Source organism: Lytechinus variegatus, chromosome 2, assembly GCF_018143015.1.
Source record: "Lytechinus variegatus isolate NC3 chromosome 2, Lvar_3.0, whole genome shotgun sequence".
Taxonomy (NCBI): domain Eukaryota; kingdom Metazoa; phylum Echinodermata; class Echinoidea; order Temnopleuroida; family Toxopneustidae; genus Lytechinus; species Lytechinus variegatus.
The window spans coordinates 61,287,243-61,302,857 of NC_054741.1; the positions used below are offsets into that span (position 1 = coordinate 61,287,243).

The 15,615-nt window shown below is 35.5% G+C and overlaps 1 protein-coding gene across 3 annotated transcripts in view; it reads left to right on the forward strand.

The window, feature by feature from the left end:
• Nucleotides 1–15,615, forward strand: part of LOC121408541 — a 63,011-nt gene that overhangs the window by 14,713 nt on the left and 32,683 nt on the right. For 2 of the 3 annotated variants that reach the window (XM_041600033.1, XM_041600035.1), the window contains exon 2: nucleotides 13,427–13,467. In XM_041600033.1, the coding sequence (XP_041455967.1) occupies nucleotides 13,427–13,467 (41 nt within the window). Of the gene's footprint in view, nucleotides 1–1,305; nucleotides 1,656–13,426; nucleotides 13,468–15,615 lie in introns of those variants that run through there. The other variant, XM_041600034.1, reaches the window with a different exon arrangement.

Sequence of the window (15,615 nt, forward strand, 5' to 3'; positions counted from 1 at the left end):
GCTTTGAGATCGGATGAACCCCGTCAGATGTGGAAAGTGCAGTGCTCTGTTCGTGTGTGAATTGGAAGGGTCTAGTGGTTCCGACGCCCATCTTTCCAGCAGAAGGTTATTGGTTCTTAATCCAATGTTCAGTTGAAACCAAACTTGCATTCAATCCTTTTTTTTGCCTGTTGGAAAAATTAATGTCTATTAAAGTCAATAAAGTCCACACATGAAATATTGAATAGTATGTTGACACTTGTTGATACTGTCATTGAAACTCATTTGAATACAATCACTGTATTCTTTAAAAGGTCTGTAGGCTTTCTTTTGGTTGGGACTTGCATTCTATACATTTCAAGTTATACTCCTTAGGTCAGGTGGCTGGGCTGGAAATGGAGAAGAATCGATGTTAATGAGAATCGCTTTTAAATGCTATGATTTGACAGTGATCATGCTTGTTTTATGTTTACGTAATGATTTTTTTTCTTCTTTTTTTCCTTCATGGCAGCCACCTTCTCCCATTTCTTCTTAAAATCACAAAATCAAACTTCGATAATTCATTGCTTTACTCATTTGGTGAATATCATCAAATCTTCATTGATATTGATATCAATTTTCTGTAATTTACTGTTTTTATTAAAACAGATTTTACACCAAGGTGACCTTGAACTTTGGAGCCCTATGCCAATGAAAAGAATTGCCAAGTCTTGAAAACAAAGAATAATATCTTTGCAATCTCATTGAATTAATGAGTGCATGTGATGATGACCATGTCCATAAAAATATCAAATCTTTAGTGCGAGGCAATTATCATCAGGCCAATGAGAGAATCCCCACCCATCATGCCTTTTTCTGTCACATGCCTATGAATGATTTGTAGACGCCCTTTTTTTCTTCCCTTTGACGTCTAATCAACCAAGGTATGCTGCTCTCTAGTGTCATTGTTTGGCCAGATTTGGTTATTTATCAAGTTATGTCTTCCATTGTATTCCATCTAGTCTTGGTTTTTAGACCCAAATGATCTTTCTTATTGTTTTTTTTAATGCCTCTTTAAAATTCCACCCTCTAATTCTGTTGGATGAATTTGGAAACTTATTTAATTTCAGTATGCATGTTTTATAGCATGATATCAGTGCCTCTGACCAACCTGTTTAAGAAATGCCAAGTACAGAAGCATCAGCTTACTCTTGAATCCAATTGGTCGGCTGATGTACTACATACATAAACCAAACAATCATATTCTGTGGTTCAGAATTCGATCATCCAAAAATGGGTCTGAATTTCAAACAGGCTAGCAGACTGCTTGTCAATAGACCAGTGATTGCTTGCTCTACTGTGATCTGTGTTTTGTTATTGTAGACACTGACTGCTCGACATTATACCATCTCAGCTCAGTGCCTGCGTGGTGGTGGTTGAAGAATTCTCTGCTCACGTTTTTGGTGCACAATTATGCTGGTTGGATTGCAAGTAGAATTTACCTGAGCGGCAGCAGTGTGGTCATTTCTGTTTGGTGTGTCAGTCGTGGTCAAACCAACACCTGCATTAAGTGATCTGTATTAGTGCTCTTGGATCAATTAGTGGATATTACCAGGAATTACTTCCAATTTGTTTAATCTGATGTCCTTGCTTGAGGAGTACCTGCTATGCCATCATCTTCAGAAAACAGTTTACTTGTGAGTGAGCAAACCACTTCCTCTTTAATATGATACCATTATGATATTTTCCTTTGATGCTGTTTTATTCTTCGCCTTTCATAGTATTTTCAGATTGACATCGGTTAAATATGTAGGCTTATATTATTTTTAGCAAACGCTACAATTTCCAAAACTTACTGTTCTCTTATCAAATAAAAACCTTTACCTTGATATTTAGAAAAATATCAATTGTTTCTGGAATATTGTTTTCATCAAATAGGCCTATACACACCAAAAAGATGTCAGCCTTGTCTATTGATGATTTTATGTAGTTAATATTTTTTTTCATTCTGAAAGGTTTACATTACTTTTCTTTCTTCTAGAGAGCCTTGTGACTACCATTAATGAGCTGTTACATGTATGCACCCTATTACCATATATCTGTACACAAGATTTTATTTTCCTGTAAATTATGGGTTTTTTACAATGTGCAGAAGAAAAAAACCACCTTTATACACAGGAATTTTTATGAAACTTTTATTGCGTCTGCCTTATTTGAACAGCAGTTTAATTATTTGATAAAACGTTCCAAGAATGCTGTATTTTGATAAGCTACCATGGAAAAAAAAACACTTAGTGTGAATCTGTGCTTGTCTAGTATTCAAGGTCCCTTGTTTGTGATTTATTGCATTATTGCACACTTTGAATTTTTGAAATTGAAGTGTTAACCGTTCAGCTTTTAATAGAAGCTCTCACACCCACCCGATCACAAACATACCTGTAGATTACAAGAACTTTTTCAAGCCTCCCAAAATCCTTTATTAGTTTTGAATTCACACCTGCCTATATAAGAAGATGAAATTCTTAGAGGGTCTTCATGTACCATTCTTATAACAATGATGTAGATATTGTTCTTGCCAGCTCAAAGTTTTTGCCATTTGCTATTTGCTTTCATGTTGCAAATATTCCTGTGACTTTTTAGGTATTCTTGTAAAAGTAGGTCTACTCTTCCATCTATTTTCTTCATGGGGATACAACAAGTACAGTATATTGCTTTTGCACTAGAAGTAAAATACCTATCATTTTCAGAAAATACCAGTTATTTTTTGTGATGGGGCAGGTGTGAAAGCCTTTGTGAGTGACACCTCCTTTGTAAACAATCTTTATGTATCATCTTATCTTAACCATAATATTATGTCGCATAAACTTGTTTATACTGTACATATATATAGTGTCCAAAGGCCATTTAACGCTGTAAAATGGAGAGGTACGTGTATAATTCGGTAGATATTGATTAAATGATTTTTGAGGTAACTGCAGTGAAAAGTAGGGTATGTTGATATAGACAAGGATGTTTATAATAATGATATGAAACATTTTTATTGCTCTTGATACAAATGTTTCAAAGAACTACATCCATGTACAGATAAGGGAAATTGAGAGCAAGATAATGATGGGGAATGATGATGAATCATATCACATCGAAGAATAGTGATGATAATAGTTGGTTGTCATGATGATAATAATGATTAGTATGCTTAATAGGAATATTATTGAGTGAATAGGCCTACATGCTGAACATAATTTTTGGTAATGAAATCAAGAAAAATATTTACATTTCGTTAATTTTGCTGAAAATTTTGGTTGATTTGGGAAATTTTGTACAAAAATGTGATTTATCGATTGTAAAGATTAATTACATTCGGAAAACAGACCAAGTGTAAAATGTCTTTAAAGCACTTCACTTCTGATCGATCATGTATTCCAATGTGTTTTTGTATTTAAGTATGTTTTTCCTGTTATGATCAACTGGATATGGTTATTTATCAATCCTTTGAATCATATCACACAGTAAAATCTATTACTACTATACTAACCTGTGGAAATGAGTAAGGGTACTTTGAATCTGAATTTTACCTGTAAGCGGGTATTCATCTCATTGATTCATATTCATCATCTTCAATATTGATTCAATTAATTATATGTGCGTTTAGGGTGTGTGTGTGTGCGAGCGTGTCTCTGAGCCGTACCATCAATCACCTATAATTGAAGGGACTACGACCTGATGGGATATTAATGCTGTTTTGATTTGTTCCATTAATGCAGGCACTGCCTGTCACCGGGGACATGTAGAGAAAACGTTGCATTATCAGAAAAACAGGAGCCTAATTATGATTAATGACAATACATCAAAATTAATTGCTCTTCCAACTAGTTGCTGCAAATTTCATAACAAAGTAATAGTGCATGTAGATAGGGATGACTTTGAATTTCTACATATGCAATTAGACCTATTTTAAAGTGTTAATTCATTCATCTTAAAATAACAGTAAAATATAACGGAAGGATTGCATTATGTTTAAAATAGGTAGTGTGCATAGTCTACGTCGGTCAAAAATGGAATAAAAACTATGAATCATATAACCAGTAGAGATTATTGAATGTATTGCAAACTTTACACATATTTAGTGCATAGGCCTGGATGAATCTACTTGTGATAAAATACTTGTGATATAGTTGCTTTCAGTTGTTAACATGTTTATGTTATGAATCACTACAGCAGGAAAATATAATATCGAAAAAAATGATATATAGAAATGAAATACAAAACATTCATGAATTGTGTAATGGTTAATCAGCCCATTATGTAGACAGCATTGTGTATGATTTACATGATCAGTCAACATGCCTACAACTTAGCTCTAGTAGAAATAAAACTACACATTTGATATGGTTCTGGATGGACAATAATAATAATAGTAGATGCTTATATAGCGCATAATATTCTACAGAATCTCTATATATAATCTCTCTCCCTTTGGTGCATGTATTTGTAATAACAAAAATCCTTTTCGTAATACAGTCAAACCTGTGTTAGTGGCCACCTGCCTATAGTGACCACTAAAACTGATTCCCATGGAGGCAGATTGTGTGTATAAGACCCTGTCTATAATGGCCACCTATCTATAAAGGCCACATTTTGTGTTTCCCTTGGGTGGTCACTATAGACAGGTTTCACTGTATGTATATATAGGCCTACATGTATGTGAATTGGAGATGCAACTGTTTGTTCTTGTGTCATCACATAGAATGTAGAGCTGAAGTACATGTACATACATGATTTAAATATACATAATGAAAAATGAACAGCTGCATTGTGTTTCAGTTTCTGTTAATGTCAATCATGGTGATTGAATTTTACAATAATAAGAAGCTGTTAAATGAATTAATTATATGAGATACTAAAAGGGAGCATGGGATAGAAAAAAATAATTTCATTTATTCTATCAGTTCCTGGTAATATTAAGAGTTGTTTAAAAAATATCATTTGGTACAGGCCTACACAGTGGTAAGTCTTCATTTTGGGGAAAAAATCTGAAGTTTAAGAGAATATTAGCATAACGAATAATAGGATGATAATCTGACATTGATTGCAAGGCTAGGATATTTTTACCAGTATCTTTTCATACATGTATATTGTTATGAATATGTCTTAACAATTGAGAATGTTCTTAAAAATAATGTTATCTCTGTATTTTCCATATATATATTTCTTTTTGAAAAAAAATTGTAATTGATGTTGAAAATTTATATCTTTGAACAGTATCATAAACTTTTTATGAATTAAATAATCTTTGTTATTCAGACATGCTTGTTCACAGGATGATTGGATCATGTTAATAAAGAAGTTTTAATCCTTGAGAAGTCTGTATTGCTTGCTGTGCCTTTTGTCACACAAGTGCAATAAGGTTATTCTTTTCATGACTCTCAGCAAACAGTTTTATAGGTTTGTTGACATTTATTCATCATCACACTAGCCTTGTGTTCATGGAATAGACCAGTTCACACTGACATTTCTTGTTCCAGTTCCCACTGAATTGATTTTAGTGAACCAGTTCAGAAGATTGATTTGTTAGGATTATCATAGTCAAATCGGTCAGTGAGCTCTATCTATGACCCAATTCTCATTACTGACCTAAAACTAGTTTACAGGAAACTAGCTTAACATGTAATGAGAGCGGTCAAAGTGGTCTTGGAAGCGATCTTTCAAACCGGTTCAGAAAACCATGTAGTTTTCAAGATCGCTTTGCCTCGTTTAACTGGCTTTAGTGCAAGTGAGGACACAACCGTTCTTCGGGAAGCGATCTTCGCACATGCTGTGTGTAGAATGCCTATGCTGCGGTTTCAAATTTCGCATGAAACTGAGAACGTACCCATAGCAATAAGATTGCTCTTCGTGTGGCCGTGAAGTGGTTTTGAAAACCACTTTTCGGTGATCAAATGGGAACACTACCAAAGCGATCTTCCAAACTGGTATACTGAACCGGTTTTCAGTAAACTAGTTTTTGGGATTGTAATGAGAACGGTGTCTCTCTTGTTGCTATGGAACCATATGATCCTGGGCAGTGGGGTCATAGTCAGAGATTTGGCTTTTGCACAAAATTCTGTACATGTTTGGTATGGTTATCACAACATCCATGGATCCAGTTTTGATAATTTCCTTGAACCCTATTGTTCACATTCACTCACGAACCTGTTCATGAAGAACTCACACTTTTGAAAGGGACATAACCACTTGACAAGATCGCCTGTTTCCTGGATGATTGCTTTGCGTGTTCTCACAGTCACGATGGATAGATCTACATGTATTCCCTTTGAATATTAAGTGTTTCAGTTGAAACTGGTTCATGGAGGGAAAGTGTGAACCGGGTCTTCGATGGAATGCAGTTGTGTGGATGACCAGGAACCAAAGATGCATTTAAGCTGTTTATTTGGTTTCTTATGAATGAATGATTATGAAATTATCAAAATGGATTATTGTAACAAAGGGTAGAAGAAGAATGAAGTAGCTCGAGCACTTCAAACACACCACCCACTCTGTTTACAACCTTTGTTCTCATTTTCAATCCCAAACAAATAAATAAGTGTGATAGAAAAAATAACATTCCCTAAAAAGTATTGACAATGGAAAATCAAATAAAGGAACACCCATCCATTGAGTTTGAATAACCACTGGCACTGTATAAAATATATATTAAAATACGAACAAACATAATTACATGTCCCTAGGCTATATGGTTAAAGACATAAGATTTTGTATAGGGCCTAAATCATATTTTTACATCTTGTCTATTTCTCTTTTAAAATCATTCTCTTGTCTTTGAGCACATTTTCAATCCAGTTATCTGTTTTTACTTTTAAATGATGTACAGTGCAATGTGTACTTACAAAAGAAATGACATTGCTGGTTTAAGTGCGATAAAAAATACCTAAGAAAGGAATAGATATCTGCATAAATGTACATACATGTATCAGATATGCCATGCAGTTGTGAATCCAGGGGTAGAGGAGGTGAGAAATAGGATGTAGACCTATGTAGCAAGATGCTTTTTATAGGGCAATAGAGTTATCAATCTAGCAGAGATGGAGAAATGAAAATCATCTCAATGTATGTGGGTCATATTATACCGTGTTTACACATTGACTCGGCTCGGGTGTTGAATCCGCGAGCCGGGTTGAACACTGCGAAGAAGGGATCAGAGATCGCGTTTATACATACATATAAAAAGGCGAGTTCAACACGGCTCGCGGATCTCGAACGGAAGAAGAATTATGACGTCGCAAATTAAACCCGGGAAATTCACCGCCGGAATCGAATCTTGTCCGTGCGAACAACAATAATGCCAAAAGTGAAAGCGCGCGCAGTGACCTGGTCAAGAGAGTTCGACACGGCTTTCTGTTTACACACGAAAAAATTGCCGAGTCTGACTCGGCTCGCGGGTTGAAACCTACGATTTTGGCGGATCAAAAAAGCCGTGTTCGACACAGCTCGCGGATCACACTGATCGCGTTTACACAGCATAAAATTGCCGTGTTGAGCACGGCTCGCGTGTCGAACCCCCGAGCCGTGTCACTGTGTAAACACGGTAATAATGTATCTATAATGAGGTCATTGAGGTGACTGCTGAACCCATGTCTAGCCATAAAAGAATTGGGTGGTGTAAGCTTCATGGTTATTTACCGTACTGATACAGAGGTGGATCCCCAGGTCAGCCCCCACCATCTGACTGACCGTCATATTCAATCAAGTCTCGTTATCTCCATCTTGAGACCCGTCTAGCCCCTGGGGACGAAAGGTGACAAAAGTGCAGTCACCAGGAGGACTTACCCTGCTGTATTTAGCATCGTTTCATTAAAACTGGCTTTTGGCCTGCCTGGATTAAATTGATACCTTTTTTTCACTAGGTAGTACTGTTTCCAGTGAGTTAAAGTTGAACCATGGTTGCATTCAAGTGATTTTTAGTTGTTCATTATGATCATTATCATAATGGCCATCATTAACTTAGATGATCATAATAATCATTATTGTCATTATCACTATCTTTATCATAAATTGTCTTCATAAATCCATCATTTTCACTATGGTCATTAATTATAATCAACATTATTGCAATCGTTTATACAACAATAATTTACTGTTACTTAACATACATTGAGTTAATTTCTTTGTGGGCATTAAAACAAATTGCTTTTGCATGCCCTCCTTATTTCTATCAAGCATTTCCGAAGGTACCCTTTCTCCAGTGACAGAAAGAAACCCACTCATCAATGTCTGTCTTCCATTGGCAAAGTTTCAAGCAAGACTGCCCTTCCGTGGCTTGGAAGCATGTACAGTTTGCATATATGCAATAAAAAAAGCACCTGTTTTCAATGATACCCAATTAAATTGTGACAAAAAAAAATTACACTGGCACCAAAGGGACTCCAGAAATGTGGTTTACATAGTAGAAAAGAGGAATCTCTGTGGTGAAGGTGTGAAGGTTGTGAGACCCTGAAAGTGCAAGTGTAACCAATATGCGTGTCCTTTGGTAGACCATTCAAGGTTGGGTGCTTGCCTTTTTTTCCTTGGGGTGTTCAAACGATTTTCTCAAGCTAGAATCACGATAGTGAATCGCGAATCAAAATGCAAAGAAAGCTCTGTTCTTGTGTTGATTCTCACTTATTTCAAGCCCACCCACTGCACACTATACTGCACAGTTTGACTCCGGATGTAAAATTAAACTGTAAGTGTACAAAATGTGCATTAATACTGGAAATTGATAGGCCACTCAAGTGACTTTGTAGATTCATAATCTCTATTCCATTCAGATGCCACAGATTTGTCATTCAAAACACATCAAGGAGATATCTCCTTGAACACACATATTTCAGCATTTCATGTATTGTGTTTAAAAGTCATAATTTGTCTTTACAAGTGATGAGAATTTTCATTTATAAAGGTGAGCATGGTTTGAATTAAACATCTTTGATGTTTTTTTAAAAGATAAAAGAAATGTTGACTGAATTCAGTCCAAGGGAAAACATTTTGTTTGTGTCCTTTGGATGACTGTTCAGGGTTGATCCTTACCTTGCCTTGCTTAAAGCCTGTGTATAGCTTTGGTAAAGGGTCAATAATGTGATTGATAATCGAATATCATCTAATATGACAGTCTTACTGAAGCGTAGAGACCGTTAGATATTTTTCCAACTGCACTTCTGTGAGAAAATTTCAAATATTCAAATCTTGGACATATAGCGCCCTCTCTCAGTGATGCTTGTTTTTTTTTTTTTAAATGGGCATTCAAGCACTTATCTTGTAAATTTAGTGATTAGATATCCAAAAGTTACAGACAAAGAACATATCTTGAAAGTTTCAGCCCATTCCATGATTTGGAATAGGATTTAATTGAAAGACAAAAACACACAGATATTTTAATTTGATCGGGTGACCCGATCAAGTTCAATTTCCTTGTAAAATCGCAAAATTTATCCTGTAAAACACATTTTCATTTCATATCCTCCACATCATAACTGTTATACGGCGTATCCATTCATATTATCTAGCAATGAATTGGAATAGTGATAGGTGCATTTTTGTGGATTTACCAAAACTACACAAGCTTTGAGGCATGGTCACACTGCCCGAGCATTGTTGGAGCGGTCGTGAAGCGGAGAGAAAAAAATCATCACTGCTCGCTCCCGTTCACCATTTTCGATTTCGATTGTTTTTATTTTGTTTTCGATTTTTGTTTTTGATTTTTCCCCCGATTTTGTGAGCGAAATTCGACCCCCTCTCCCTAATGCTCCACGACCGCTCCAACAACGCGCGGGCGGTGTGACCATGCCTTTAACTATAGAGATTCATTTATTGCCTGTGTCATTTGCTTTTCAAGCTATAATGTTGCCAACACCTAAAAGACTGACCAGGCATTTCACCTTGCCCTCTTGTTCTGCATCCATCATGCATGTACCTTGGATTTAGACTGACGTCTGAATTTGCTTCCTACCCCTCTAGTTTCTTTCATTTTTCATATTTTTAAGATGATTACAATAATTATCATTGTCATCATCATCTTCATCACCATCATTACTATCATCATAATCATTATAATATTATATTAATCATCACCATCATCATCATCACCATCATCATCTTCATCACCAACATCATAATCATCAAAATCATCATATCACCATCATCGTCATAAATACTTGAACTTTACATGAACCCTAGTTCTGAAGGTCTATGACCAGGCATTTCACCTGGCCCACATGTTCAGCATCCATCAAATCCCATGTTTAGATTGATGTCCAAAGGGAAGGGGCAAAGTTTTGTCAAACTCACCTTTTTTGTGACCATTCGCATCTTATTAGTGCCTGTTTCTGAGCCATGGAGAGAATGTGCTAAATCCCATGTGTATTTACGTATCATTTGGCTAATGCGGCATTTAATAGAGATCCCATGCTGTATTTAATGATGTGAAATGTGAATGGCATGCCATTCCTACTCCTGATTTCTCACATGCACACATTCAATATGAACTGCTGTGCCCATGAATTCATACTCAAGGTCACTCTCTTCTCCAAATTTGTTTAGAACTCCTCATGAGAGGGGGTACTAGGGATGAGAGTTCTTGTTGACCATCCTGACTATTGATAAGAGAAGAATTCTCTGAGGCAGGTGAATTCCTCCTTCCCTTGGGCAACAGTCTGAACAGGGGTAACATGTATGTCTAGTTCATATTACTCACTCTCGCTCATAATTTCATTTCATACCCAGCTGGGCGGTATTTCAAGTTAACCAATTAAAGTTCATTTTGGTGAAGGATATTGGAAAAGAATGTAGGTGGCCACTGATATTTTGCTAATAAAAAAGTCATACACGAGTTGGAGGCTTGCATTGATTTTGGCTTCAGTTATCCCCAATGTTCACACTGCACCAACCATGTTTTGTATGGACATAGAACGTGAGTTGCACATCGAGATATGAAATACAATTCGACTATGTCATATTCAATTGAAGTCTGTAATTTGATTGAAACCTGAGAAAAAATTTGATATTTGAGATATATGTAAACATTTAGTGCAGATATTACCCTGAAGTGATCCTGCTAAATAAAGTTCATTGTGAGGGTATATTTTTAAGGGCAATTGATTTAATTTTTCACATATGTTTCCAATGGATTTTGGCAAGACATGAGAATATATTGTCTACTGCTTAACAACCCTGATATATAGTTTTCCAATTGATGAGGGCTTATCTCTTATTTTCGTAGTTGGACTTGTAAGTAAAGCAAATCGAAAAGGAGATAAGATTTAAGTTACTATCTTGTCACACATCGTCCAATTATTGATTTCAAAACTCAAATCACTTTATTCAACCATAGAAATATGTATATACAAATCATACAGTGTACATAATTATGCAATAAATAGTACAAAATATGGCTAGGACCATAAAAAAGCAAACTGCTTGTAGAGAATGGCCCCAAAAACAATAGCATTGACAAAATTTACAATTAGAAACACAAAACTTACAAAACACAAACAAACTTTATCAGCAGGTATAAATGCAAATACATAAACATACACACACACACACACACACACAAACCCCGGTAATTCTATAAATTTTACATTAAGTAGACCCTACACTTTTTTTAAAAACAGGATATAGTTGAGCAATCTTGTAGGAAAGTTCGGAGTTGGTTCCATTTTTTGTACCGACTAAAGCTAGTGAATTTAAAGAAGAAGAAAGTCTCTACAGTATAATATAATGGAATAACTACAGTATAATATAATGGAACAAATAGGCATATAATTTGAGCAGGTGCCGCAATGCAAGTTACATAAAAAAATTATCCAGTATGTTTGTAAATATTTGTAAAAAAAAAAGCTTCAATGCATTGAATACCCAATAATGTGTAACTAGGTGTTGCAGGACGTGAGTTTGTACACAATCATGAATGTGATCCCTACTTTAGCTATGACTTCATCTTTTGCATTTAGGGTTTGTTTTATTCCATTTCCTTATCAATATTGACATTATTCAGTGCATGTATCAAATTTGTATTTTACCACAGAGTTTATTTTCCATGACTCAGAGTTCAACAAAAAGTATTATGTTTGTATATGTATGTTTACATTCCTGGAAAGGGTTACATTTGTTGAATTAATCACATTTCATGGACTTTATATTGATTAAATGGGATATAAAAAAAACGTGCTCGATTTTGATCAATACTGCAGTAATATGTAACTGGCATTTTGCTAGGAATTTGTAGTAAAGTATAATGGGTCACTGTGATGTAGAAGAAAGTGTTGCCTCTTGAAAATGGTTCTTGAAATGCAATGACATTCACCTCCATGTAAAGTCCAGTGTGATGTTTATACTAAAAGTGGTGAATTATTAAAAAAGCTGAATCTCATGCTTTCTCTAAAGTTTAGTAGAAATACATGTATGTTAGATACGCATCTACTCTTCACCATGGTTTATGCAACAGAAGGGGGTGGGGGCCCTTTCCTTCAGAAATTTTCAAAAACCTACTTTTTACTGCATATTTAAAAAAAAAATCCAGGTACATGTTGAGTGAACACGAATCCTTCCCTCTTCTTTTTCAACTTTATAGCACCCTCAAATCGGTTTTGTGCTCTTATTTATACATATTCAAACATTTTTCGTGTGTTTTTTCTTTGGGGGGAGGGTAATCTTCAATTAAAATGCAGATTGGAAGTACAAGTAGAGCTACTTCACTTCCAGTAGTTGCAGTATCAGTCGAAAATATATCTTTCCCTCTGTATTTTGCCTACTTGAATGACTTTGCTAAGAATACTCTCAGGTAATAATAGCCTTATGACATCACCTGCATTCCTATCTCAACTTTTGTATGGGAAGCCCAAATTGACACCCCAGATGAGTGATTTTAAGCTCAACAAATATTCAGTCCTATTTTTGTAAGATGTCCAAAGATTTACTGATATCCAGTGAAACCCTAGTTTAATATAATTATATTGGAATGACATTTTTTTTTGTTATAACATCTCTACATGTATATGATAGCCACTGGCATAGAAGAGAGAGAGAGGGGGGGGGGGGGTCTTTGGGGGTCATCCCCCCAAAAAAAAATGAAAAAGAGAAAAAAAGAAAGGATAAAGGGTGAAATATGATAGTTTTCTATTATGTTGTCAGAATTTTTTATTGATTAGCAATTAATATTGGCTTATAGAATTAAAATCAATTATCACTTGCCATAATTCTAGCTGTTTATAAAGTTGTTGGTAACTTCACCAACAGCCAAACAGCTCCCTGTTCTTCTTGGTTGGAAATCAATTGAAGGGATAGTCTGGGAAAATTCTTGACAAATTACCTTGTCTGTGATATGAATATGGTTCAATTAAATCAGTGAAGGATGAGAAATGAAATGATTTTTAAAAATTATTTTGTTGTCATTATGAAATGATTTTCTCAATTGTTTTCTCTTTCTCTTCAGGACAATGATGATGAAGCTGAAGAAAGACTAAAGAGAGGATGGTAAGAACACATTACATTTTGATAAAAACTAATCCAATCCATACCAACAAGTTTTTCAAAGGCATTTCAAAGATAATGCACTGTAAAAACTGCGGTGTTAAAACTGACACCAATTGGTGTTTATAGAGGACCACACCCCGAGGTGTTGAAATTACACCCTAGAGATTAAACATAACACCAAAGAGTGTAAATGTAACAACAAAAGGTGTTTTAATAACACCTATAGGTGTAAAACTAACACTACCAATTTAACACTGGTGTAAAATAACTGGTGTGGTCCTCTATGTACACCGGTTAACACCACAGATTTTGCTGTGTACCATGGGGGTGTTCAAGTGATTTTTCGTCACTTGTTAAAGCTAAATGATAGTATTTGCAGTAAAACACAAATTTCGTGAGAAAGTCTGTAAAACCAAGGTTAAGTATGACTATATCATCGTGGATCTAGATATGGTACAGTTACATAAACTGAACTTTGTGAAATCATAATATATAGCTGAAATACGATCACACTGAAGATCACCAACACAGATAGGCACACCTGGGACATTGTATTATTATTGCTGGAATAAAGACCTGACGGAAGTGACCGAATCTGCGCTTATTTTGCTTATTTCTCAGCAATTACACAATTTCTTCCAGAATCCTTTGGCACATATTTTTTATTCATACAAACAGACACTTGGGTGGTCATTATATTAGATTCTGTAAAAAGTCATTTTGAGATCGTTACCAAAACTGGAATTTATCTTTAAAATAACATCTAAAACACAACCATGAAACACTGGAATTGGTGTTTTGGGACCTTTTTAAAAAAATGTTCAGAACCACAGTCGCTTGATAAGTACCAGATACCTTTAACACCACAAATTCACAATCCATCCAAAAGATTTTTTTTTCTTTTTAGATATGAATTGCAGACCTAATGTATACTTCCTGGGTCAAACTCACTCCTCTGTAATGCACACACAATTTAAGCATGGAGCTATTACTAGCTCTATGGTTTAAGTGGGGTTGAATACATAGAACCCCGGGGGCCACTTCCATTGACAAGTGGATACCATGCGCGACCATGGGGTCTCGAAAAGCACCCTAAACACGTATTTTCCATATTCTGAAAATGCACCCCTTAACAAGTATTGGCGACCGGCATCTCAAACCCTACCCTTAACAAGTATTGAAAACAAATCAATACTCTTGGCAAGTGATCCCTGAAATGAACCCCCAAACAAGTACAGCGATATATTGTCACATACGGGTCCGTCAGTCGTCGGTTTTACCTTTACACACCATTTGGTTTTGTACGGCCCCACCTTCCACAACTCGCGCAAATCGGACTCTAAATACGTCGTGTTGGGGCAAAAAGTACATCCTTTATCAAACATTTTAATTTTGTTTTATCATCCCCGAAAATTTGACCCTAAATACGTATTTTTCCTAGCGAAATAGATACCCTTTTTCATTATTTTGGTGTTTTTGATACCCTTATCACGTTACGAACGTAACGTGCCCTATCGTGAAAAAGACATCCTTTTTACGTGTTTTTTTGGTCGCGTATAGTATCCACTCGTCAATGTAAGTGGCCCCCTGGGACATAGAATCAGCATACATTGAAATCAATTAAATGTTTTCCCACAGTAAGTGTAACCATGATTTTTCCCATTTTTTATCCATAAACACCAAAAATGTTTATAGTTTTATTTTGGATTCATGTATGTGATTGAAAAAATCCATTGATCACACCAATAGCATACTGAAGTGAGTTCCTTTTGGAATGTAACAAACATATTGCATACTTGTATTTGACTCACCGTGCTTCTGAATGTCAATGGCCGGATCAATTTCTTATGAGCGACGGGGAATGATGTACACTCCCACACTATTTACATTTGCATAGCGATAAAACGGTTGTTCATTTGAAATTAATCTTTGCTCTTCCTGATTGAAATTGTTGCTTGTTCAGTCAGAGAGAGATAGAGAGAGAAAAAAGACTACTCTCAAGAAGTTCTTTTGCATCCTTCTGATCACAAAAATACACATGAATTACAAGAACTTGTGCAGGCCTCAAAATATATACTAGTACCTAAATGCTCATCCACCTGAAGAAGGTAAAAATTTTCACATTAATGAACCAGCGTCAAGACTGTT